The sequence below is a fragment of the Pinus tabuliformis genome, chromosome 8 (genome assembly GCF_031772625.1).
Source record: "Pinus tabuliformis cultivar Carrire ecotype Pingquan chromosome 8, CPIR1, whole genome shotgun sequence".
Classification (NCBI taxonomy): Eukaryota; Viridiplantae; Streptophyta; class Pinopsida; order Pinales; family Pinaceae; genus Pinus; species Pinus tabuliformis.
The window spans coordinates 1,040,171,637-1,040,198,679 of NC_142294.1; the positions used below are offsets into that span (position 1 = coordinate 1,040,171,637).

General features: G+C 38.5%; 1 protein-coding gene across 2 annotated transcripts in view; it reads left to right on the forward strand.

Annotated features, from left to right (window-relative positions):
• Window positions 1-27,043, forward strand: part of LOC149238909 (ferrochelatase-2, chloroplastic-like) — a 385,049-nt gene that overhangs the window by 251,664 nt on the left and 106,342 nt on the right. The window contains exons 9-10 of one of the 2 annotated variants that reach the window (XM_089373228.1): window positions 18,603-18,703; window positions 18,851-19,488. In XM_089373228.1, the coding sequence (XP_089229354.1) occupies window positions 18,603-18,703; window positions 18,851-18,899 (150 nt within the window). In that variant the 3' untranslated portion in view covers window positions 18,900-19,488. Of the gene's footprint in view, window positions 1-18,602; window positions 18,704-18,850; window positions 19,604-27,043 lie in introns of those variants that run through there. The other variant, XM_089373227.1, reaches the window with a different exon arrangement.

A 27,043-nucleotide genomic window follows, 5' to 3' on the forward strand; every position in this document is an offset into this window, starting at 1 on the left:
CGTTGGAGGGAAAATGGTGGGGGAAAGTCGATGGTTTGGCCCACATGGGAAATTGTGAGGCACTTTGATAAAAGAGGAGTCAATCACTTTCAAGCATTCTTGGTTATTTGAGTTTTCTCTTAGACTAACATGCTTGAGCTGAAACCAAGTTTGCGGGCGCTGTTGAGCACAAGGGGTTTCTAGGCAAAATTATCATCCCTTGCTTCAGTGTACTTCGAGTGTCAACCCAAGGAGGGAGACTCATCCTTTTCAGATCGATCCGAGAGCAGCAGAGTAGGAGTGTGGAGGAGTTCCAGGAACAACAACATAGGGATTGCGCTGTCCTCGTTACTGCCACATGTGGGACTTGAGGAGAGAAGGGAGTTTGGGGCCGAGATTTGTGGGGGAGTCTGGGAAGGAGAATTGCTGAAGATTTGAACCATTTTGGGGACACTCAGCAACAAAATTTATAGGTGGGTCAAAATACCCGACATCAGGAGGAGTTAGGGGAAATTGGGCCGAAATTCCAAGGTTAACATTTGGTCAATTCCTTTGTGGGTTATTGGAGGAGAGCTCGATGTTTATTTCTTGGAATTTTTTGAGCACTGGATGTGAAAATTCTATCACTACAACATCTGATTTACTTTGCCTACTTATTTTCAATAAGCTATTTATGAAATTCCTTCAATAAACATTAAAATAAATTCTGCTGCAAATATCATACGATAATACAAAAACAAACACATGCACAAGAATCAACACATCGACACAGATATTTTGGACAACAATCCCCGAAAAATCCAATGTGGGAAAACTGGTGCAGCAAGGGAGGATTTTATTATTCAACAATTCTTTAGTACAACCGAGTGCCAAACTGGCTTACCCAACAGAGCAAAAAGTTCTCCAGCACTTCTCCCAGTCCCAGTGTCAGCCTGACTGACCTCTGCGTGGCTCCCAGACACTCTGCGTCAGCCTCTGCTTGTCTGCATTAGCCCTCGGCCTCTTTGCATCATCCACGCATGCCCTATAGTGACAGCGCAGTCTCCTGCTGCCTCAACGTCTTCTTGAAAGGCCCTGCGTCTGCCTCTCCTGCCTCTGCGCTGGTCTTCTATTACTGATCCTGACTCTTTGCTCCATACTTGCTGCCTCCTGCTGCTCTCTAGACCACTAGTTCGAATTTCTCGGCTAACCCCGCTCCAGAAATCGAACTGACTGGTCTTCCTCAGTGTATTCTCCAACAGACCGTCAAGACTCTTCTTAGACTTTTCTCATTGGTCCATCAACAACTGAGATTAAGTCCCTAATCAATGACTAAGATTAGATCTGGCTTGATAAATGACTTTTGGACCATTTTAACTCAGTTTTATATTAATTGACATTAATATTTTATTTTTCCTAAGTTTAGACTTAGGGACTCCATTCAAAATATTAATTATTTGAATATCTTTTAAACTGGTTAGATTCTACCCAAACCATTTCTGGGTCTTGGAGATCTCATGTGCTTTAGCCTCTCCACCAATTTTCGTGGCTAGAGCACATCCAATGCTACCCCAAATCAACACTCCCTCTTAGCGAGGACTGTGCTTTAGTAATACTCGTCACTGAGTATCACCCTAATCATTCGACATCGGTCCCTGTGCTGATGCTAAGCCTCCATGCCTAACATCCTCTACATTGCTGCATCCTGTACTGCTGCCCATGGCTCTGCTACTGCGACTACTGCTTTTGTACGACAACTCCCTCTGCATCCGTGTTGCTGCTGGTCCTTTTCTCCCAACACTGCATCCGCTCTGCAACTCCCTCTGCATCCGTGCTGCTATCACCCCCATTTTTGCTACTGAAACAAGTTCTTTATCATCCCCATCTTTTCCCTAAAGTAATCAAACTTTGTCCTGCCAAGGGCCTTGGTGAGGATGTTCGCCACCTGTTCTCCTATAGGAGTGTAGCTCAACTATACAGCGCCTCATTGGACAGAGTCTCTGACCTAGTGACACCATATATCAATATGCTTTGACCGATCATGAAATACTGGATTCTCAGAGAGCTTGATGCAACTCTGATTATCGCACATGATCTTGGTAGCCTCCATTTTCCTTCTGAATAGGTTCACAAGCAGTTTTCTAAGCCATATGACCTCACACGAAGTTGTTCTTGCTACCATATATTCTGCCTCAAATGAGCTCAGAGCCACGGACTTCTGTTTCCTACTGCACAAGGAAGTCATTCCTGATCCAATGTTGAAACAGTACCCATAGGTACTTTTCCGATCCACTGAACTTCTTGCCCAATCTGCGTTAGTAAATCCACTCAATCTGATATCCTTACTCCTGGTGTACAAGAGTCCATAATCGATTGTTCCCTGTAAATACCTAAGAATGTGTTTAGCTGCTACCCAGTGTGCCCTCTTCGGTTCCACCATGAACTAACTGAGGGTGTTGACAGCGTAGCAAATGTCTGGGCTTGTATTGACCAAATACATCAGGGACCTTATGAGCTTCCTGTATAGGGTGGGATCAACATCCTTGTCTTCTGATGCATCAATCTTCTTCCAGTTGATGATCATTGGAGTAGCCATGGGTCTACAGTCCTCCATCTTGAATCTTTTTAGGATTTCTGTAGCATACCTCCCTTGCCCAAGGAAGATCTCTCCCTTCTGCTGCCAAATTTCCAACCCTAGGAAGTAATTCATTAGTCCCAAATCCTTCATATCGAATTCTGTGGCTAGATTTTTCTTGCAGTCCCTAATGAGCCTGGACGATCCTATCAGAAAGAGATCATCCACATACAATACTAAGATTAGCGGCTTGTTCTTTATAACCAGAGAATAGAGATTCGGATCTGCGTCACTCTTGTTGAAGATGCCGACAAAGTGCGTGAATGTGCGGAAGTGGATGATAATGTTATATTTAAAAAAATCCCCCCCCTCTTCCAAACTTAATCTAATTAGCTCACTTTAAAAAAGATTTTATGTGACCTACTTTTATAAATAAGTGAGTCACTTTTACAATGGTACTTTATGAGCTACTCACTACATTGTAACTTAAATAAAAGATATAGAGACTTTAGAATTATAAGTGACTCACATTTTATAATGGGTGAGAACACTTTTACATAAAGTAACTTTAAAACATAAGTTACATGCCCTTTTTGAAAAAGTAACTCAACGAAAGGAAATACTTGAACTCAAGACATCTATTCTCATAAAGTAACTTTGGACCAAGTGAGCTAATTTAAAAGGTTAGTAATTTTTGGAAAAGAGGAAGGATTTTTTTTTAGTCATTGAAGCTTTGGGGTGCATGCTTTCTTGAAAAAGCTCTATTTGCCTACAAAACAAAAAACCACACAACCTAACACGGACATGCAAAAAAAACCAAACCTTATGGCTTGAAGTTAGCTTTCACCCGAAACTAAATATTTTCCTCAATGTTTATGTTTTTTCGAGATCACACTAAGGCACGACAGAAAAGAGCATATGCATGAGAAAAATCTTTCCTTTCTGTTTCTGATTTGCCTAGATCGCATAGAGTCGTGGGGCAAAGAGCATACGCAGAAATGAAAGGTATAGATCCAGTAATAAAAACCAGAGAGCTAAATAAACCAAAATAAACACATAGATGAATAACTAAAACTGCAAATAAGGATTGTATAGCTCTAGATCTTAAAAATGATGTAGCTAGGACTACCGGAAACCTTTTTGCGTGAAATGAAAGGGGTTCTTCACTGGAACAGACGCTCCTAACACGATAGAGCAGTCCTCTTGGGCCAAAAGCAGTCAGAAATAGTAGATCTAGGAAACGACAGTTGGATGCAGTTGTACCGGCTTCGAATTTGGATCACCAACGGATGCGGCCCTCAAATAGCTCTGATACCATGTAGGAATTTACAGATAGAACACCAAAGGACACTGCTCACAAACAGATCACAGATATACACCAGTGTTCTTGACATGGTTAAAACCCTCAAAGAGGGAAACAATCCACAGCCTGAGCCAATGCAGCCACTTCAGGCAATTTATTAATAAAAGAAATAAAATTTACATAAGCTTCTCTCATGAACGATCACCCTACAAATGACCCTCCATGCTCCTTAAATGGAGATTATGGACCAATTAGGTGTTAAGCCATGGATCAAGTGTTGGTAATACCAAGGAGAGAATGAACCGTCAGATCACTTCATGTCTAGAACATATCGTGACCGTTGGATTGTAAGTAACAAAAGTGAATAGTAAAGAAACACACTTTACCTAACTCTACAGTAGGCCAAGTTATACTTAACTATTTCCTATGTGTCAGAATATTCTAACATCTCCCCTTAAGAACAACTTGGGATAGGATTGAAGGATGTACAAATATGACACAATAGGAGAAGGAAGGAGGCATTAGAACCTATAATAGTCTAGATTCTAGAAGCTTTTAAATAAAATTGTGCAAGTCATAAAACCAAAGAACAAGGCTGTCCTTCTTTATTATACAATTGTTTTTGAAGGGTATTTTAGTTTCTATTTGAGAGACAAATTTGTTATTACCCTCAAGGTAGTGCAAGATATAGTACAACAATTTGAAGAGATTTTCATCGCCTTGGGTAAAGTGGATCCTTTTGGTTATGTTACCCTTCGTATTGAACTCAATGGTGAAATGAACTTGTGCAAATTGATGAGATCATTCTAGCCTTCCAAAGGTTGGAGTGTTGATGGAGGTTGCTTAGGGGTGTATCTTTTTTCACACGTCTTTATGAATATGATCACATCGTATTCAATTTCACTTAGTGTTACTAGGTTGACCTCTAACATGATTTTACCTATATATAGTTCCATTCATATGGATGTCTTTTCAATAGTTTTACCTAGGAAAATTCTTTATTGCAAGGATAACTTTTACTTAGATAAAATTCATTTCTCACATACATTTTCTCCACTTCTTAGTATTTTACCCTGGTGATTTGTGTATCACATCACATCTTAACCTTTTCCTTAGGAAAAATCCAAAATAATGCCTAAATTTCACTTCACTCCATCTATTAGAAAGTGCATGGAATTTTTGTCTATAATTCCCTAAGTCCTAAACCATATTCTCTCTCAAAATCTCATATTTCCATTTCTTCCAATGTGAACACACACGTAACTGGTTTGGAAGCTTGGTAGTTTTAACTTAGTGTGCTTATGGTTTTGGAATGAATTCTCAAGGGACTACTTATTGCTTTGACTATAGCTATCAAAGCCACTACACTAGACAACTGTTTTGTCATGAACTGGTTGGTTCAAGATAGAATTGGCCTAAAACCTAAGTAATCGGATTCGTCCTAAACCCCCCACGAGTCCGAATCCTGTGAATCGAAAACAATTTGCTAGGAATTCTAATCCTAGAACGGGACATGATGTGTCCGTATGGGATTTGTACGAATCCTGTACAGACACATCGTGTCCCGATTTTGGGATTTGATTCCCCTAAAACTACTGGCTATTGAGGCACAATTATGTCTATTTTTGCTTGTTAACCAAGTCTGACTTCTCCTTTAGATGATACCGATGTGCTGCAACAACACTTTGAGCTTAGCTGACTTCGTAAATTTTCATGTTTGATCTATCAAAGAACTCGGAGATGAAGTTATTATGTCCACTTATAGAATTTTCAAACTCTAGAATCTGAGAAATACTAAGCATTTCTTAAGACAATAAAGTGAAGGAACAATAAGCAGTATTTGGTGAGATTTCCTTGGAGATACAACATTGATCATTGGAATCCTATTCTAGAGATAAAATATTGTTTGCCATTGGCAAAACTGATGTTAGTCTGGCTGGGAATCATCTGTTTGGAGCTTCCAAATATGGTTTAAATTGTGAAATATTTCCAAGTTCTATAAGCAGGCATTGTTGTGAGAGGTTAAAGATTTTAAGTAGTGAGGATAATAATTTTTCCTTATTGAAACTTGCTATGAAGTTTCCTAAAGGTAGAAGCCAAATTCTAGTGTAAAACTTATTGACCTGAAAATGCAAGTAGTAGTAGTAGGAGGATGTAGAGGAGAGCAGTGGTGACCATGATGATGAGGACATTGATGCTGATTTTGATGATGAATTTGAGGATTGATGACTACCTATTGCTTTGAGGCTTGTATACCTGTAGTTGTTTTATATTTTCTATTTCTATTTGCCATTGGCATTGCACTAGCACTACTTATGTAACACATTTTGATTTGATGACTTAATGAGAAATCTATAGCTGTCAATGTCTTTATCTTACTATCTTGTAGTTGTAAGTTGTCTTTCATTTATGAATCATGATTTATGTGACCACTGACATGTATTTGAATTTTGTATGTACTATGCATGCTATAGATGAAGATCTATGTTTGAAATTAATGAATTTGTATCATTAATTAGAATTTGTGTAAGAAATATCTAATTTTTAATATATATATATGTATATATATATATATTTTTAAATATATATATATATATATATTTAATAAAATATTATATAATGAATCCTACGTGTCCTGTTCCGGGGGGTCAACATGTCCGAATCCGACACTCGAATCCCCGTATCCTATGAATTCCGAATCCCCATGTCAGGTGACTTAGCCTAAAACGAATCTATGCTACCAAAGGAAAAGAGTGAGAAAAAGGAAAAAAAAAGTGGTGATCATCCCTCTCCACCTGTGGAACCCTCAGCGAGTTCCAGTTGTTAATTTTCCATAGGGCTACATTGTTCTTTGCTTTGATAATTGCATTTCTTCATTAATATATTAAGTTCACCCCATATCATCATTACATTATTCTGATCTACACCATTATTCATCAACCTATGCAATAATATAGAAAGAACAACATCATCATCATCAATGCAAAGGAACACAAAGGAACAATAGAAGAAAAGCATGCAGACATAGAGACACCAGGATTGGTCCGAGACTAGGGAAAAACCCACTACGAGAAAACCCTTGCAAATCTTCTTCTTCCTAGATCATCATCAAATGATTCAACAAAAGAGAGTACAATGATCCATAATTTTATCTATGCAACAAAACAACTATGATATCCATGAAACAACTCTAATCATGCTTATAATCAAAACCCTCATTCTGATGGCTATAATGTGTTGTCATTGATTGTAATCAACTGCTAAATACTGTTGAACACTATTGTCACTGACTGTAGTCGACTGTTGAATACTGGCGAGCGTTGTTGCCACTGAGCGAAATCTTCAAGATACTAAAATCCCATCTTTGAGTCCGTGACGCAGGGAGGAGTTGCGCGAGCGTCTATAAGAATCCTAGACGCTCTTTGAGAATTGTATGCCAGCGTCTATGGTATCCCAAACGCTCCCTAGACCATTAAGTGCGTGCGTCCAGGGACCAACTCACCATATCTCCTCCAAACCCCGAGACGCTCTCTTCCAGTTACTGTGCGTGCGCCTGGGACAACTTTGACGCTCTCAGGACGACTCTGTGCGAGTGTCCGGAGACTGACACCTCCAGATTTGGCTCTGAAACCTTGGACACTCCCATAGGCTTCTGTGCTAGCGTCTAGGGCTCTCTGGACGTTGTATTGACCACTGTGTGCCAGCGTCTTGGGACTAAAATGCAAGTGCTGTGCCAGCATCCAAGAATCAAAAAACCCTAGAGCAGTGTGAGCTTCATCCTTGAGATTTTGGACCTTTGCCCGAACTTTCCTCTGACAGACCCATGCGAACCAAGACAATAAGAGAAGAGAAGATGGCTTGATCAATGTGTCCAAATGGGCTTGAGGTATCTTCTATTTATAGGCTTTCATGAGGGTCCACTTGGGGTTGAGGCCAACCTGCCCAATTTAACATGTGCTTAGGGCTAACCTATCCCAATATACACGAGTGAATAAATAAATTCAAAACCAACTTTCACTTGTCCAAATAAGGTGATCTTTAGGTCGATTTTCGTCCTCTCGAAAAGAGGAATCTAATGCAATCATCATCTCGGTCATCTGAGTTGTCCAAGGGGGGAATTGGACTACAATTGCAAAAATTAACACTCCCTTTCAACTAGGGAGAAACCTACCAATATTTGTCCATCAATCAATATACCATTCTAGTGTCTTCAAGTGTCATCACGTATCATCCCTGATCATCTCTGTCATGTGGTCATCATGCCATGACCACTTCAAGTATCTCATCATCACAAATCATCAATGCACATCTCGATCTATCCCTTGCTTATTCCTATTTATCTCTTGATTGTTCCTACTCGTATGCTGAACATTCTCGAATCTAGAAGAAGAAGAATTTGCAATGTTCCACCAAGTTTTCAGGACGGGGAAACGCAGGAGCGGGGATACGCACAAGGGGGAAACTCGGTGGGAAATTTTGGGGAAACGGGGGGCGTCATAGTCATAAAAAGTATAAAATTAAAAATTCAATATATAAAAATAAAAAAATAAAATCCCAAAATTATGTCAATAACTAAATAGAAAATCTTGATAATTATGAAATATACATTGAAAGACTAAATATGATCATCATTACTTATCATACTATTATCATTTGACATTTCTGCATTGTAAATCTAAAAGTAAATTACTAAATTAAATCCATCATTTGACATTATGCAACATTCCTTCTAAATTCATCATTTGGCATGATGCAAGGTACATCTAAATTAAACTAAAAAATTCATCATTTGACAATTGAAATTATGCAATGCGCATCAAATTTTCACTAACGATAAAAAGTAAATTCATCATATGATAATGACATTGAATTATGCTGAAGTCTAAAATAGCCATAGAATACTAAACTAAAAGTAAACATAGAAAGCATTGCGCAGTGAAATACTAGTAAATTTCTCAAAAAGTACTAAATAATATTAATAAATACTAAGCCTTAAGTTTTAATATACTTTAAAATTTTTATTTTTGTTATTGTTTTTATTTTATGCTTTTAGTTTTAAATTTTAATATAATTTAATTAATTTATTTATTAAAAAAAATAAGTTTTAACAAGTTTTATGTTTTAATATAGTTTCATTTTTTCAATTTTTTTTTTAAATTTTTTCATATATTTAAATTTGTAATTTTTGTAATTTTTAATGTTTTATAAAAATATTAGACAAAAAATGGGGGGACGCATAGGGGGTGCCCCCCCAACGTCCCTCCACCCCCTGCAAAGGAGTTGCACTTCGTTACCAGAAAAACATCCCCCTAGAGTTTTCTCAAAGAGGGGACGTGGGGAAAACATTTCCCTAGGAGTTTCCCCGTCCCTAGAGCGTGGGGAAGCGTTAGGGACGTCGGGGAACATCGAGAATTTGTTAACGGAGGGGAGCTTAAGCTACCACCCTCTATCCATTAGGCTATTACCTAAAATCTCTGCTAGCGGGCTACTACACGGAATATCATCATTAATCATCATTAGGAGCACATCTCAACCTGTAACCACATCGGGGAGCACATCTCGACCTAGAATCATGTGGGATCTATACATCTACAACCCCATATCGAGAAACAAGATATCCAAGCACACAGGGGAGCACAACTCGACCCTGGGATATCATCAGGGAGCTCAATCTCAACCTGGAATCGCATATGGTTATCTCAACCCGTCCTATTGTCTACTGATCTTCCCATTGATGACTTTGAATAATCATGTGGTAAAACACCTGCATCATAATCGACTTGGTTTGTACACCTCAAGTACACTCTCAACTCGTTGGCCAAACGAGGAGCGATATTTCCGACAAGCCCACCTTGTGGGTATGATGCCAACTGGGGTATAGTCTACAAAGACCAAACAGGGGATCAACATTCTTCGATCCTATGAAGATAGGGAGCAACATCTCCAACCCTATGGGTAACAAATAGGGGTCATACCCTATTGTCTAGAGTACCCTCAACCCCAGGAGCCCTCCATCTCAACTCCTCACCCTATGAGCTTAGACAGGGAGGAAGAGTTGGCTCAATGTTCTCGATCAACACTGCTCTCATCATACTCAAATCTGTTATCAACTTGTTTCAATAGCAGTTATTTCCTATTCATATAGGACATCAAATCAAATATCATGTTAGAACATAAATAATCATATAAATCACAAAAGGATACCATAATCATCCTCCTTCTCAAGGAGGTGCCAACCACAAGCCTGAGCTTGTTTCGAACAACTGCACTGTCTCAATATATGAGATTATCTCAGTCCCAACTATAAATATGGGACTTTCTGCCAATCGGATCACAATGTATCCATGTCATATCTAGATCATGCTTAAGCAACTCTCTAAGGAGCTTCTTCATCTTGCCTCACAGCTAGCCATGCTAGCTAGCAACATCGTAGTCATCCTCAATCATACTATGGACCTCTCATCCAAGATACCATGATAGATCTCAAATTAAAGCAACATCCAAAAGTGCTTAACAATAATCTCTATCAACAACAATACATCCATGCAATCACATATCATAGGAGAAATATCTTAGCTTCAAAAATAGAATATGTCATGTAGATATTTCAAAGGATGCTTGGTGGCAACTCTATGTGAATGAAGTAGATCACTCATGAATTTATTTAGGTTCTATGCACATCATATATATACAGATGGATGTTCAAAACGGAACATCAATGCTTCAATCAACAGTGGGATTCCATGTCAAGTTCAACAACATCTTTGAATTTCAAATCAGTGTATCCAAGTATTTTCATTTTCATTACTCAAAAACATTTTCAATAGCTTTGCAATATAGAATTTCTTTTCCAAATTCCAGAAATCGATTCATCATGCCATGATACATCATTTTGAGCTTCAGAAGTTATCTCCCTCTGATTTAAATCATCAGAGGTTCATCCCCTGTCAAGGGTAGACCATCAGGGTATAAAGCCAAAACCATAACGAAAATGAAAGTCATACCATGGAACTCATCATCCCGACTTCATCAGATAACTGTCAAATGTAGACATATTTGGATCGGGGAGCTTGCTTCATGCGATGCACTAAGCATAATGCCTTGCATAAATCAATGTTGTATCATCACATCAACAAAGTCAGCTCATCAAAGTTTAGAAGTCAGATCACAACCATTATCAAAGTCATCAACATCATAGTATCAATTCTTTGAACTAGAACACAGGGAGAGCTCATGTCAAGTCATGACTTCATTTATTATCAATTTGAACTTTATCAAGTCATTCACATAATCATAATACAAGTCATTTTTGTCACTAGGTGCAAATGCATACACCAAGGATGAGCCATGCAGGTTCCAATTTCATGCTAAATCACAACTATTAGTACCTCAACCATTATGCTAGGAACGAGGAGGCCAATACAAAATCATTTTTCTAAATACCCACATAAGTCATTATGCCCACATAGCATAGACATCAGGGCAAATCAACAATCGTCAAATCAGATCATTAGTCATCAGGACAAGTCCAAATTTGCTATCGTAGAGAGATCTATAGTCAAAGCATATCTCAATCATCAATTCAAAGTTATTGTCAAGCATCATGACAACACACTGTTCATCTATATCAATCAGCGAAATCATGCCAACCTCTTGTAGCACAAACATAGTGACGTATCTATATGTATGTCCCGGTCACTTGCAAACACAAGTTTAGTATGCAAGTTCATATTATGGAAAACATTCAAGTTTTGCTTGCTTGTGGATCTTACTGTTCTCTGCAACACATATGTGGAACTGACATCCTCCAGGCGACCATCCAATTTCATGCACAATACTTCATTTTTATGTGATCAGCAATTTAACCCAACAACTTTAGAAATCAGATGACAGTGACAGAATATGTCATAGACATCTTGATTCTGAGTTCAAACAGTCCCAGAAAGCTTTAGATGATGGTCAACTGTAGTCAAACCCACGGACGCTCCCTTCAGGTTAGCATGGGAGCGTCTTTAGCTACTTGGATGCTACCTGGGTCTTAGCATGCATGCGTCCAGGGACGAGATTTCCCAGTTCAGTGCCTGTCTCCAGAGCAGAAAACCTAATTTCTGTACAAGCCTCAGATATGAGACTTTGCTGCAGATCAATTATGTCAGATGCACATAGATCATACTTCAACGGTACAGAATGCAAACAGTACTAAGAGTAATAATCTTGAGAAGAGATTCTCCCTCTGAATAGGAATCTATGTCATCATCCTGATTCCCTTTTCTACCAGAGCCAAGCCAAGCAACAACAGATTTGTTAGATCATAAGCATATATGCATCATGACATAAATCTTTAGACTCAAAGCAGCATATAGATGCAACATCATATCTCAAAAGATTATGAATACAATAGCACTTCCTATCAAGTCACTTCATCAAGTTAGGGCATTCAACTTTACCATATGTCATCAAGAGATGACCACAGGTAGTAAGAGATATAAAGTATCAATCTCATAGTTATACCTCTAACATCAAGGTTACCATGCTTATGAAGATCAATGAGATCAAGTTAGGTCATTCAATAAAGATTTACCAAAACAACAAGAGTGTCAATCTCTCTTTCAATATGCTTTCATCGTGCTTATCGCAAGCATTATCAACAGACTCGCGTATAGGAGTTAATTAGCTATCCTTCTATATGAAATCCATCATGACAAGTGTCAAGAGTATCATTTACTAGAGCCAAGGTGCTAGCCTTCTTTATAGGATCAAGATATCCAATAGATGGATGTTAGCCAAACATCAAGTGTATCAATGTATTAACATTAGATAGCCTCATAGAATTCAAGAAGATCAAAATGTTCATCACCAGCTGCATCATTTCATCATAGGAAACATAGATCCAAGTATATGCATGTATGAGCCATCAAAGAAAGAGACATTCTTTGTTATGAATATAATTCATAACAAGTAAATAAAAAAAATAAATGTAAATATTAAATAATCAAATATTGGTTATGTTAAGTAGTCATTAGGTTATGTGAAAAGGCATGTCTAAAAGACATGATCAATCACGAAAGGGCACTTGTGTAGGTATATATATGCGGGTCCTCATTGTAACAATCATCACTTGTACATTTTTATATATAATAAATTATTATTACAAAATACCTCTTGTGTATTTTTAGGTTTAAGTCAACAAGTTATCAGTTTTGATGCTTTAGTGGTATCAGAGCCATGGAATCATGTGAGTTTTTGAACATTGTTCGCCGCACAATGTGCCATTACGTTCACGTCTTGATTGCGCCGAGCAGTTTAGTAAAATTCAAGAATCATTTCAGCGATTAGAAAATCATATGCCGAACTTAAAATATGTCTAGAGGAAATCGATAATAAGGAAGATAATAACGACAATGAAGAAACAAAACAAGGTGAAGCAAGAAAAGAAGATGAAGCATTAGATGATTATAATGTTGAAGATGAAGATGTTGCAGAGAATGATCAAGATGATGATTCCGATGAAGCTGGTCTTGATATGGATGAGATAGATCAAGATAATGATTCAAATGAAGATGATGTGGATGAGGATTATTTTGAGAAACAAGGAGATGTACAATATCATAACAATGAAGAAGATGTTGTTAATGAAAAACTAATATCTGTGGCTCTAGAGAAAGAGCACGCTGTTGTAGATATTGACAATGAAAGGATATTAGATTTATCCTTGTTGGAAGAAGATGTCAATGAAAAACAGGTTGTTGGAGATACTAAGAATGAAAAGTTATTAGATTTACCCCAACCAAAGGAAGATGATGCTGTCAATGAAAAACGGTCATCGGTGTTTCCAGTGTCCCTAGAGCAAAAGAGGGCTTTTGAAGATGTGGAGAATGTAGCCTTTGAGAAAACAACCATGGCTTGGACTCAAAATAATGTTCAACTAACTTCAGAACTGATTGGGGATGGGCTCAAGGTGGATGAGAAATCACCCAATGCTTTATCTATGCTTGGCAATATGGAGTTAAAACCAGATGCTTGGTTGAAAGCAAATGAAACATTTAGAATTACATAAGACGTGATAGGGGCAAGGATTCTTATGCCAATCTTTCACTTGGGAATTGGAATTATTTGGCAACAGTTAATAATGAGAAGAAGAATTCAAAGCTGGAGGCCACACATCTTGAAAAATCTAGAGAACTTTATTGTAAAGTAGTGGCACAAACGTTAGGCAATGTATATGTTGCGAATGGTGCAGCTGTTGTGTAGGATGAAAATGGTCTATTTGTTGTTTCAAAGGACACTTTTACGTAGGTGCAAGAAATTGCAGCAGCTAAAATCCTGAGAAATGTTTCACCAAAAGTAAAGGAGGCTTTGGAAGGCTGCCCTAGTGCAGTGACTATGGAAGGCTTGACACTCACGTGAGGAAGTCCACAAAAATCCCATATTTTATATGTTTGAGTTGAGGAAGTTGGTAGAGGTGAACGTTGGCGACATGCCTGTCAAATCATAATTGATGCTTTCGTAGACACAAGGTTTATGTTGGAGAAAGATTTTAGGAGCCCCTTGAAGTTACATGCAACGGTAATAAACACCAGTCATAGAAAGATGATAAAGTTCCAAAGAAACAAGGGGAATGTTTCCTTTGATGCTCAACCTATATTAGAGCGTTATGGTCACAAAAATTGGGGTGAATATGTGATTTCTGAAGCCCGTTTGTCTCAGAAATTGTCGTACAATGAAAATGGGTACTATCAGTATTGTGCATCCATTCCATTTCCAAAAATTGGTAGGGAATATGTTGTGGAAATTGTTGAGGAAACTTCAAAGGTGAAAGCTGAGGTAACCATAATTGTTGAGGTGACATCTGAGGAAGCTGTTGTAAAGGGGACAACTGACCAAAGTGCTGTGGAGGAAACTGTTGTAGCAGAACATAGTCAAATAGAAGAATTCATTGTAAAATACGAAACCCTTGTGCAGAGACCAAACCATGACATTCTGGGTTAGTGTTGTAGCGACCCTCCATGCGTTTATAGAAATTGTGAGAAGAATATTAGAAGGAAACTTACTTAAAAGACGTTATCAACGTGATGATGATTGGTGATCATTTGAGCATTGGCGTAATCATACGTGTTGAGAGTGATGGTTGTCAGGTTTTGAAAGGAGTTCCAGAGAGATCAGAACTTGTCACAGTTAAGCTACGAGACATTAGAACGAAATTGTTTGACAGAAATTTTAAAGCTCAAGATCAATATATGAGTACAATCACTCTGAAAAATGTTATGAGAATTCTTGAAGGCCCATTCTCCTGTCCGCTATCCGAAACACCATTTATCCGTCTTCCCATACCCGGTAACCAAGCACCATCGCAGATAGCAGTCAACGATTTGCTGACCCCCATCGTGCCTGTCAGTCTACACAATCCACTCCACTTGTCTGTCTATGCATTCCACTCTGTCAATGTAAATGTAAAAATTCTTTGTCTTATTCGTTCTTACAGATGCATGAAGCTCGTGTCCCGACAGGACTCTGTGCTCAATGGTTCCCTATCAGTTTGTATGCTTCAGTGTTCGACTGAGCCAGTGGCTGTGGCTAGTTCAGTGGCAAGTGTCGTGACAAGTGCATGTACTGGCAGCTATTCTGTGAGGGTCGAGCGTGACTAGTAGTGTGTTGACAGTCTCTCTGCATCGATACGTGACTGGTGTGGAAGCTGTAGCGGGACAGTTACGCCGTCGTTGAGCCATCGTGGTCAAGTCGTAGAGCGAACCAGTCGGTTATCAATCCAAATGGCGGTGACTCCGAATCATGGTGGTCAACAGTCGTCACCAGGACCCGGTCAATGTCGAACTGTCACGTTGTCAGCATCTGCATTAAATCAATTCAACCACGTTAATTTAATTCAATTAAAACTATATAATATACAATTTATATATATATATATATATATATATATATATATATATATATATATATATATATATATATAAATTATAAATAGAAAAAAAATATTAATAATTAATTGATAACCCGAGATTCAGATAGTGTTGTAGCAAATTACATATGCCAAGATGACAAACACAACATGAAGAACAACGAATTACATATGCCGAGATGACAAACACAAAGATGAAGAAATTGTTAGCAATACAACTTTGAGGACAAAGCTTCTGAAGGAAGGGGCTATGTTATGAATATAATTCATAACAAGTAAATAAATAAAATAAATGTAAATATTAAATAATCAAATATTGGTTATGTTAAGTAGTCATTAAGTTAATTTAAAAGGCATGTCTCAAAGACATGCCCAGTCACGAAAGGACACCTGCTTAGGTATATATATGTGGGTCCTCATTGTAACAATCATCACTTGTACATTTTATTATATAATAAATTATTATTACAAAATACCTCTTGTGTATTTTTACGTTTAAGTCAACAAGCTATCAGTTTTTGATGCTTCATTCTCATCATGCCTTAGGGCTTACCGAGCCATCCAATGTTATAGCTGAAATACAACATACCATGCATACCTTGTGGTATTCAAATACCTGTGCACCTTTTCATTAGACATAGGCCACTTGAAGCATTTTGTCATCTTTTCATATAGTGCCTTTTAACCTTTTCCAGCCCTAACCATCCTTCCTGCATCTCAAATGATCCTCAAGAGGGATCCACTTATCATATCTCATCGAGGAGGTTAGAAACATCCATATACTCAAATACAGATGCAGGAAGTATAATAATAATAAGATAAGTCTAAACAAAAGTAATAGGCATCATAAGTTAGGAAATATTTATCTTCAATGAGAGGTGATCCTCTCCCTCTTGAACCACTCTTCAAGAGCTATCAATGTCCATGGTCCATATACCAATGTTACCTTCAATTATCCAACCAGGTCTGCTAGGGAATATCCCATCTAAGGCTTCATCAAATCTTTGTCAAGTGCTTGAGAATCTTCACATTGACTAGCTAGGTTCCATATCTTAATATTGTTTTCATAAACTAGGGTTTTCTCTCCAACCCTAACCTCATAGAATCCATCAAACCCTAGAATTCTTTTAGGTCTCCACCATCCTCTTCTTGTTTCCATCAAAGGTGTCATCATCGAGGTGATCTCCATGGCTTTTCTTCATCCTAGCTCTGAAACCATGTTAATTTTCCTTAGGGCTACATTGTTCTTTGCTTTGATAATTACATTTCTTCATTAATACATTAAGTTCGCCCCGTATCGTCATTACATTATTTTGATCTACACCATTATTCATCAACATATGCAATAATATAGAAAGAACACCATCATCATCATCAATGCAACGGAACATAAAGGAAAAATAGAAGAAAAACATGCACACATAGAGACGCCAGGATTGGTCCGAGACCAGGGCATAACCCACTATGGGCAAAACCCTTGCAAATCTTCTTCTTCCTAGATCATCATCAAATGATTCAACAAAAGAGAGTACAATGATTCATAACTTTATCTATGCAACAAAACAACTATGATATCCATGAAACAGATCTAATCATGCTTATAATAAAATCCCTCATTCTAATGGCTATAATGTGTGGTCACTGATTGTAGTCAAATGTTGAATACTGTTGAACACTGCTGTCACTTAGCGGAATCTTCAGAATATTGAAATCTCATCTTTGAGTCCTGGATGTAGGGAGGAGGAGCTATGCGAGCATCTATAACAATCTTGGACGCTCTCTGAGAACTGTATGCAAGCATCTATGGTAGCCTGGACACTCCGTAGACCATTATGTGTGTGCATCCGGGGACCAACTCACCAGATCTGTTCCAAACCCCCAGACGCTCTCTTCCAGTTATTGTGCATGCGTCTGGGACAACTTGGATGCTCCAAGACTACTTTGTGCGAGCGTTTGGGGACTGACACCTCCAGATCTGGCTTTGAAACCCTAGATGCTCCCATAGGATTTTGTGCCAGCGTCTAGGGCTCTCTGGACGATGTCTTTACTAATGTGTGCCAGCGTCTAGGGACTAAAATGCCAGTTTTTGTGCCAGCATTTAGGAATCTGAAAACCCTAGATCTATGCGAGCTCTATCCCTCAGATTTTGGCTCCTTGCGCAAAATTTCCTTTGATAAACCTGTGTGAACCAAGACAATAAGAGAAGAGAAGATGGCTTGATCAATGTGTCCAAATGTACTTGAGGTCTCTTCTATTTATAGGCTTTCACGAGGGTCCACTTGGGGTTGAGGCCGACATGTCCAATTTAACATGTGCTTAGGGCCAACCTAACCCAATATACATGAGTGAATAAATAAACTCGAAAACCAACTTTCGCTTTTCCAAATAAGGTGATATTTAGGTCCATTTTTGTCCTCTCAAAAAGAGGAATCTAATGCAATCATAATCTTGGTCATTTGAGCTGTCCAAGGTGGAATTTGACTGCAGTTGCAAAAATTAACACTAGTATCAATTCCGGTTTTCATACCTTTGGCTCTAACCCGTTCTTTATATCATGAATTTCTCCTACGTTCATTGCATGTTTTCTTTTTATTTAGATGGTAAAATTGTGGCAGGTGATCATGATGGTGCCATGTTAAAGAGGCTCACTTTTTCCTTGAAAATAATAAATTTTGTCAAAAGTTTTAGAAAAGAGAACGCAGAAAATTCTTCACTGTGCAATTGAAAGAAAAGGAATATTAACCTAATAATATTTGAGTTGGATTGCTGAAATTGTTCGTGAGTGTAAATTCCTATTTTAACTAATTGCATTAAGCAATCAGTCCTAACATTCAATTCAAATGTGCTGGCAGAGCCGAGTTGGACCTGTGGAGTGGTTGAAACCTTATACCGATGATACAATCAAACAGCTAGGGAAGAAGGGAGTGAAAAGCCTTCTCGCAGTACCTATCAGGTAATGGACTTCAATGATGCCAGAAAATTTTATCAAGCCTTGTTCCCTCTCCCTCAGATCCTTCTGAGGTCTGTTTACTTAGATATGTAAAGAAAAGTTGGTATGGAAGAAAATTTATTTGTTTGACTAAATTTTTTGTATTTGTAGGTTAATCATTCATTTGAATAATGTGATTTTTTGGACAAAGGTCTCCTAATTGAAGGCATAGTATTTCACTTTCAAGTATGAGACTGACTGGCCAAAATGCATAACCATCTTGTGTGAACTAAGTCTTTCTCCGGAAAAAGGTTGAAGTGTTGTATCCAAGAGTGCACTTGAGAACTTATGTTATGGCAAAGTCTATATAATTTGAACTGATTGTGGAATTGCTGCTGGTGGGTATGTGGGTGAAAAATGTACTACTCTCAGAAGACAGGCTCTGCAACTTTGGATGTCTTGTAGCCATTTTGGTTAATGTAATTAAAATCACAGTTTGACATGAAAGGATCCAGTTAGCATACCTTGGTCGTAAGATGAATATGAGATCTGCAATTTCAATTAACATGAAATCCCAAAACTATTGAAAATATTTTTATTCTCAGTTGTATAAAGAAGTAAATTCATGTGTTCCATTAAGGATACTTCAGATTTGAAGCTTTACTAAAATCAGTGTAATTATATGCTTCTACATTGGATTTTATGGTCTTGATCAAATGCAGCTTTGTCAGTGAGCACATTGAAACACTAGAGGAAATTGATATGGAATACAAAGAATTGGCCCTTCAATCTGGTATTGTGAACTGGGAGCGTGTGCCAGCATTGGGATGTGAACCTACCTTCATTTCAGATTTGGCAGATGCTGTAATTGAGGGGCTTCCTTATGTTGGAGCAATGGCTGTGTCAAATCTTGAGGCTCGCCAGGTATATAAAAGCACTGAAAGCCGTGTTTAATCTTTATGCCTACTGCTTTACTTTTTGCATTTTGGATTACTAATGGAATTTGAGATGATAAAACCCCACAAATACTATCTGGTGTTGCTATATCTTCAGTTTTTTAGAGTGTAGCATAAACCACATGCTATAGTTCTTTTTCATGTTCTAGCATAACTGGATTAGCGGCTGATTACATTAACACTTATTTGCTGTACAGATATTGGATCCAAATCTAAAAAAACGTTATTTTAAACTGTTAAACCATTGGTCTCAATGGGCGAGGCTTTTTGAGCATATACCTCTATGACAATGTCTTAAGTGGCAGCAGCAGCAGCTATAGAGTTAACATAGCCTAATTGCCATATCCTTGCATTTATAGGTTGTTGGTATCAGATTGAGGATCAATAACAGTAGCTAGTTTAGAATGTTGGGGGAAACAATATGCCAAAATGCTTTGGGGGTGTGGCTAAGTGAGGTACACAGTTCAGGTCTCCTTTATGCTATGGAGAGATGCTTCTGTGGTGGAAACACTTCTAAGATTTTTGCAATAGAGTGTAGGAGGCGGGATTGTGGAAGAGGGTGTAATGGAGGTGTTTAAGAAAGGATTTGCACTCCTTCTTGTACTGTTTGAACGTAGGACTGAAATTAGACCTAGAAGATTGGGTGTGAGACTCAAGAGCTAGCTGTGTGGGTGTTCGAACTAAGGGCTACATCTCAGTAATCAAGGAATGGTAGTCATACTTGGATCAGGTAGACTTGAGAGACTGGATAATAGATAGCGAGGGAAAGATCTTGTAAAAGCAGGCAGTGTAAATATCCTGATCCCTTACACCAAAGAAAATGGTGGTATGGGGAAGACTCGAGAAGGGAAGGGTGATGGTGGGAGTGTAGTAGGGTCAACCCAAAAGGAAAATGGAAGGAAGGTGTAGTTAGCCCTTCTTTTGGCCCTTTTCCTTAGCCGCTAGGCCTTCTAGGCCTCTTTCAGCCCAACGCTAGCCATATTAGGCCTAGCGTTAGCTTCTTGTAGCCCCATTTGGCTTTCAATCCATCTCTGAAATTTTTGGACTGAATATTGGTGGGTTTGGCAGGAAGAAATTGGCTCAAGTTTGGTGTTTTCAGGTGCTAAGTTCATTGGAACTTTTGGGCAAGTGATCTTCAAAGTCTTGGGCCTAGGGTTTGATCTCTAAACCCTCATTTTCTCTCACTATTTGCTACAGCACTCTGAATCACTCATAACAGTGGTAAATTTTTTGTCTAAATGCTTTAAAATTCACTTATAAATTGCCCAAGCACACTAGGAAATTTATTGTAAAAATTTACTAGTGTTTCGGTAAGCTGGGCATTGATTATTAGGCATAGATTTAGCTTGTTTACTGACTGAATATCTCTACATAATCAGTGAAATCAGATCTGATATATTTTGAATACTACATATTAAGAGGGCTAAAAAACTTGTAATTTCACATTGGCAAACTTGCTTTGGCATTTGATAACTTTTGGGCACATTTGGGCACAAGTTATTGCACTAATAGTTCATTGTTTTTATGATTTTGTTGCTGTTGTCATAAGTGTTTTCAGATCCGATATAGCACTGAATAATTCATCATAGGAAGGTTGACTAACTTTTGTTTTCAGTTGGCAAGTCACTTAATATTTCATTGATCATATTGGGCTCTTATATGCTTGTCATTTCTTGGACTTAGAGTGATTTACTTCCTGCTGTCCCTAAAAGTTTAGTAATTAAAATTTAAAAGTTATTGGGATACAAGTAACATAAGCTCTCTATTTGCTTATGTTCTATATAAGATTTTTTGTTTCATGGTTTTATATCAAGTTGGTTTCTAATTGTTTCATGGTGCACTAACACATTTGTTGTTGTGAGTCGATTCATAAGTTCACATATAATAATAACACTCACTAAAGCACTCTAATCTCAAATCACTTTGTGTTGAATACCTTAAGTCTCTTTGAGCATATTGGTATCTTGTTGTCCAAGTCACAATTGTTTCTTGATATCCAATTGTGTTAATTTGGTAAGCAATAAGTTGGCTTTTGAATATCTTGCGCTAATTGTGCATTATTGGGAAATCTATGATCTAAAGCAATTGAGAATCTATCTAGTTGTTTTGACATCTAAATCTAACATCTCTTAAATAATTGGCATTATCTAAAAAGCATAATCTTGACATTATCTTAGCTAATTATCATTGGCATAAGATTATTGATAATCATCATTGGAATATCTTGAGTAATTGACATCTTGTGTTGATAATCATTGGGTAATTGTTATGTGAATAATTGCTTTAAATTCCTTTAATTGCTATCATTGGTTAAGCATCTTGTGGATTGATTTATTGTTTAGCATTGGCACTTAATAATTTGGCACATTCTTGGTTATAAGATTGTTTCATAATTCATCATTAAGTACTCTCATCATAAGAAGCTAACCTTAACTTAAGTACTTAAACATAAAGCAATCTTAACCTAAGAAGTCACTCATCCACCTTGCATAAGCATCCTAATTCTGGTTGCACTAATAATTTACCTCCAAGCATAAGATTGGTTGATAGACTTCTAGGGCCACCTTTACCCTTAGGGACATGGTGATCTTGCAGTTGTCAGAGCCACAGTGTCTATAGCGTCGGAGGCATTAGGTGGTTGGAACATAGGGAGAGGTATCATTAATCAAGCATTTGCTTGCTTCCCATTGGCTTCCATTCCACAACCTACTCTAAAGACTGGTTCCAAAACAGTTAAAAGGAAGGTCTTACTTAGAATAGGCATATAACTAAAAGTAACTAAGATTCTTGCATCACACCTAGATCTTAGGATTTGCATAGCATATCGTTTAGTGGAGCATCTAATCAATAGTTGCCCATCTGGTTACTTAGTCTTAAATTAATAATAAGCAAGAATTTGACTCCGTAAGGCACTGGTCTCATATTTGAATTTAATCTAATCTTTGAGTCAGGCTAAATTTAACCAAGTAGCTAGGCCACTCAATCGTGTCTCCCAGACTCGTTGGTTGCCAACTTGTCCTTCGTCTTCACATTTCCATAGGGACTACCTCCCATAGCGTGCTGTTGGGAGACAACTAGAACGGAGAGGTCAAAGATCAAAGTGACAACCCTCGACCCGAGTCATTGTCACAGTGCCTGTATAATCTGAGCAACAACACAACGCTCTGTTGACCTAGCTAAGCAATTTGAGCAAAAAGTCCTCAAAATGAGTGCTCTCCCTTCTATTATAATTTTCCATTGATATTTCTTCCAAGATTCTAGATTCTCTTTTAATATTATTATATTAGTGGGGATCACTTTCCACTAAGTGGATTTTGCCGCCTTTTTCTAATAAAATGAATTTCTTTGCCATTTCCTAATAAAATAATAACTGCCACCAAATAATATTTGCATCTTTTTTTCTAATAAAATAGTTTTTTCTCCCTTTTTACTAATAACATCAAAATTCGCTGTAATCAATGTTATTAGAACCAAACCAATGATCGAACCAAAAAGCCTTGTGGACCGGGAACCGATCAGAATTGGTAAAAAACCGAAAAAAAATGGTTTACCAAAAACACATAAAATATTCATATTTTAAAGAAAAACATATATATTCATGTGCATCCATATGAATCCAAACCATTTATACACAAATATGGAAAAGTCCTCATTTACATAGCATGTAAGGGTGCACATAACCAAAATAGCATCGAGTGCAATCCATCAACACATAGGCTCTAGAGGGTCTCTAACATCCAAAAAAAATCATGCTACAACAAATGCCTACATATCATCAAAACCATTGCCTATATGGGGTCTTCATCACCAATATAACCATTTAGGCATTAAAATAATATAGAAAAAAAATAGCATGTCATGTCAAGATTTTGCTTGAGTGATGGGTACATTTTTAGAAGAGTCATGATAGAGGAGTTCGACAACTAATGCCACTAACATCAAAGTACATAGAGGGCTTGGTGCTCTTTATTAAATACTAGTTCCATACCCTCGTACATGACAAAATCCAAAAAATAGGTTCTAGATGGCCTCTAGCATCCAAAAAAAATCATGCTACAACAAATGCCTACATATCATCAAAACCATTGCTTATATTGGGGTCTTCATCATCAATATAACCATTTAGACATTAAAATAATAAAGAAAAAACATAGCATGTCATGTCGAGATTTTTCTTGAGTGATGGGTACATTTTTAGAAGAGTCATGATAAAGGAGTTCGACAACCAATGGCACTAACATCAAAATACATAGAGGGCTTGGTGCTCTTTATTAAATACTAGTTCCATACCCTCATACATGACAAAATCCAATGGAAACATTGCAATCCCCCAATCTTGAAATCTTGAAAAATTGTTAAGTCTGCTGGATTTTGAGTGAAATCTAAAATTCTACTTTCTCCATATGAAATCCAATGAGGTTGGAATCACTCTCAAACATCCTGAGTCATTTCATGGTAAAATGATGAAAATGAAAGAAAAAGGAGAATGCCACTTTTACTTTAAGAATTTAACATTACCATGAGTTCCATAGCAATACTAGGGCCATAGGCTTGATTATTAGGCTGAGGGCCATAAGTTTGAATATTAGGCTAGCCTAGGGGAGAATTAGAAGTGAGCTAACCAATTGAAAGATTCAAAAAATATAATTTTTTTTTTGGTTTATGCTGGAACCTGTCCTAAACCGGTCAGTTTGGTGAAAAAGGTCGGTTTAGTACCGAACCAGCCAGTTTAGTTACAGACTGATCGGTTCAGTCACATCACCTGTTGGTTTAGTTATAAAACTGCCTGGTTTGGTACTGAACAAGCCTATTCCGGTTTAGAGGCCCGGTTCGGATCGATTTGGGCCAAAAACAATCGGACTGGCCGGTTCCACCGGTTCTGATCTAGTTCTAATAACACTGGCTATAATATCCTTACGGAAATTTTACAGTAATAAACAAAGCATGCATAGACATAAACACACAGAAAAATTACTCAAACATGAGAACACCAAATAGAGCCAAAAATTGCACTGTTGAGCCATTTTATTGATTAAGCGTGAAGTATAATGGGTGCTTCGAAAGTATGCACTTGGGATTACCCAAGGAAACCAAACTAAGCCCAAATGATTAATGTGAAATTCCCCCAAGTGTACTGGCTGGTCTTCCTTGGCTCTGCCTTGAAATGCCCAGAAAATGAGTTGCTAGTTGTCTACAATAGCTGCTAGGGCCTCCTCTAGTGCTCAGAAAATTCCGGGAAATTAATCTCGGCCTCTCCACCAAATTACCCAAAATAACCCACAAAGGAATTTGCCAATGGTTGACCTTGGAATTTCGGTCCTATTTTCGCTCAATGGCTCTGTTGTTGGGTAATTCGACCCACCTGTCGATCTTGCTGCAAAAAGCCACCAAAATGGTTGCAATCACCAACAAAATACTTCCCTGGACTTCTCAAGTTTTAGCTCCAAACTCCCTTCTCTCCTCAAACTCCAAGTGTGACTTCGCCACGAACTGCGCAATTCCTGTGCTACTGCTACTAGAACCTCTCCTTAAACTTGTACTCTCTGTTGTTGGTTCGAACTGGAATGGATGGGACTCCCTCCTTGGGATGGCACTCGAAGTCCACCAAAGCAAGGGTTGGGATTTCTACTCGGAAACACTCTTGTGCTAAACATACCTTGCAGACTTGGCTTTAGCTCAAGCATGCTAGGTCTAAGACAATTCTCAAATATTCATGAATGACCAAAATGAGTGCCTCTTGCTCTCTTTGTCAAAGAGCCTCCAAAATGCCCATGTGAGCCCAACTTGACTTTCCCCCACCAAACTCGCTCCAATGAGTGCATGTTTCCCTTGTGGGCCGCATTTTTCTATGGGTGCCCCCAACGTACCACCAGTGGCTCGATTTTCCTACCCGATCCTCTAATGTTTGGGTTCACTTGAATAAAAAATACGTGTGAGACCTCTAAACCCACACTTTCTAAGTGTTATTGCGATTTTTTCCAAAACTGGGAAAAATTGATATTTCCCTTAGCAATGTTGCTAAGAGGGAATATCACAGTCCTCCCCGCCAAAACGTTGCTTGTCCTCAAGCAACTGTAATGAAGGATGCTGAAGTATTTGCTCCCCCTCCCAAGTGGCATCCTCATCTGGTAGGTTCTTCCATCTAATCAAAAACTCCTTGATGACCCTATTCCGCAAGTACCTCTCACGAGTGTCCAAACTAGTCTCTGGCTCCAGAACTAAGTGCCCCTCATTATCCATAGGTGATAGCTTTGTAGCTGCTGTAACCTGTTGCCCCAGTTCCTTTTTTAGGCAAGGCACATGGAAAATATTATGTACTTGGCTCCCCGGGGGTAGCGCCTCCTCATATGCTACTTCTTCGACTCTCCTAGTGACTCGGTATGACCCATAGAGGTGAGGTTTGAGCTTCTCAACCCCCTTCTGCTTGAGTGATGATTGGCTGTACGGTTGGAGCCTCAAGAAGACTAGGTCCCCAACCTCAAACTGCCTCTCTACTCGGCCCTTGTCTGCGTAGAGCTTCTACTAGTTCTGCGCAGTCTAAAAGTTATTATTGAGAGCCCTCAAGATATCTTGGCCCTCCTCTATCCAATCCTTGGCCCTAGGGGCCTTGTTGTCTCCAAACATCACGTCAACAAAAAATAATGCATCGTAACCATATAGGGCTCTGAATGGGGACATAACGATGGACATGTGGTACGTGGTGTTATAGCAGTACTCGCCCAAGTGCAATAACCGTATCCATGCACGTTGTTGTCCCGTCATGTAGTAACGTATGTAACCCTCCAGCCATTTGTTAACAATCTCCATTTTTCCATCCGTCTGGGGGTGATAACTGGTGCTCGGAGTGAGCTTTGTGCCTACCAGTCGAAACAAATATTGCCAAAACCCTCCCATGAACCTGTTGTCCCTTTCATTGACTATGGTCTTCGGAAGACCATGAAGTCGAAATACCTGAGGCCGAGGATCGGGCCAAGATAGCGAAAAAGTGTGCAAACTTCGTCAATCGGTCCACCACAACGTATATGCAGTCCTTGCCCTACACTATGGGCAACCAAGTGATAAAATCCATCAACAGGCTATCCCACTTACCCTCAAGAATAGGAAGAGGCTGTAGCAGCCCAACAGGGTGTGTTTGCTCACCCTTGTTCCTCTGGCATGTGTCACACTCCCAAACATGCCTTAGAACATCATCTTTGAGGCCCTCCCATGCAAAGCACTCCCTGATGGTCTTGTAAGTCTTAGTAAACCCCTAATGTCCTGATAATGTTTAGTCATGGCTTGCCTGCAGGATCTTATCCCTCAACTGGGAACTGGGTACCAAATAAATACGGTCCTGGAAGTAGAACACCTCTTTCATCACCTGATACCGGTCATTCACCATTGCATTGTCAAGGACCTCACAAGAAAC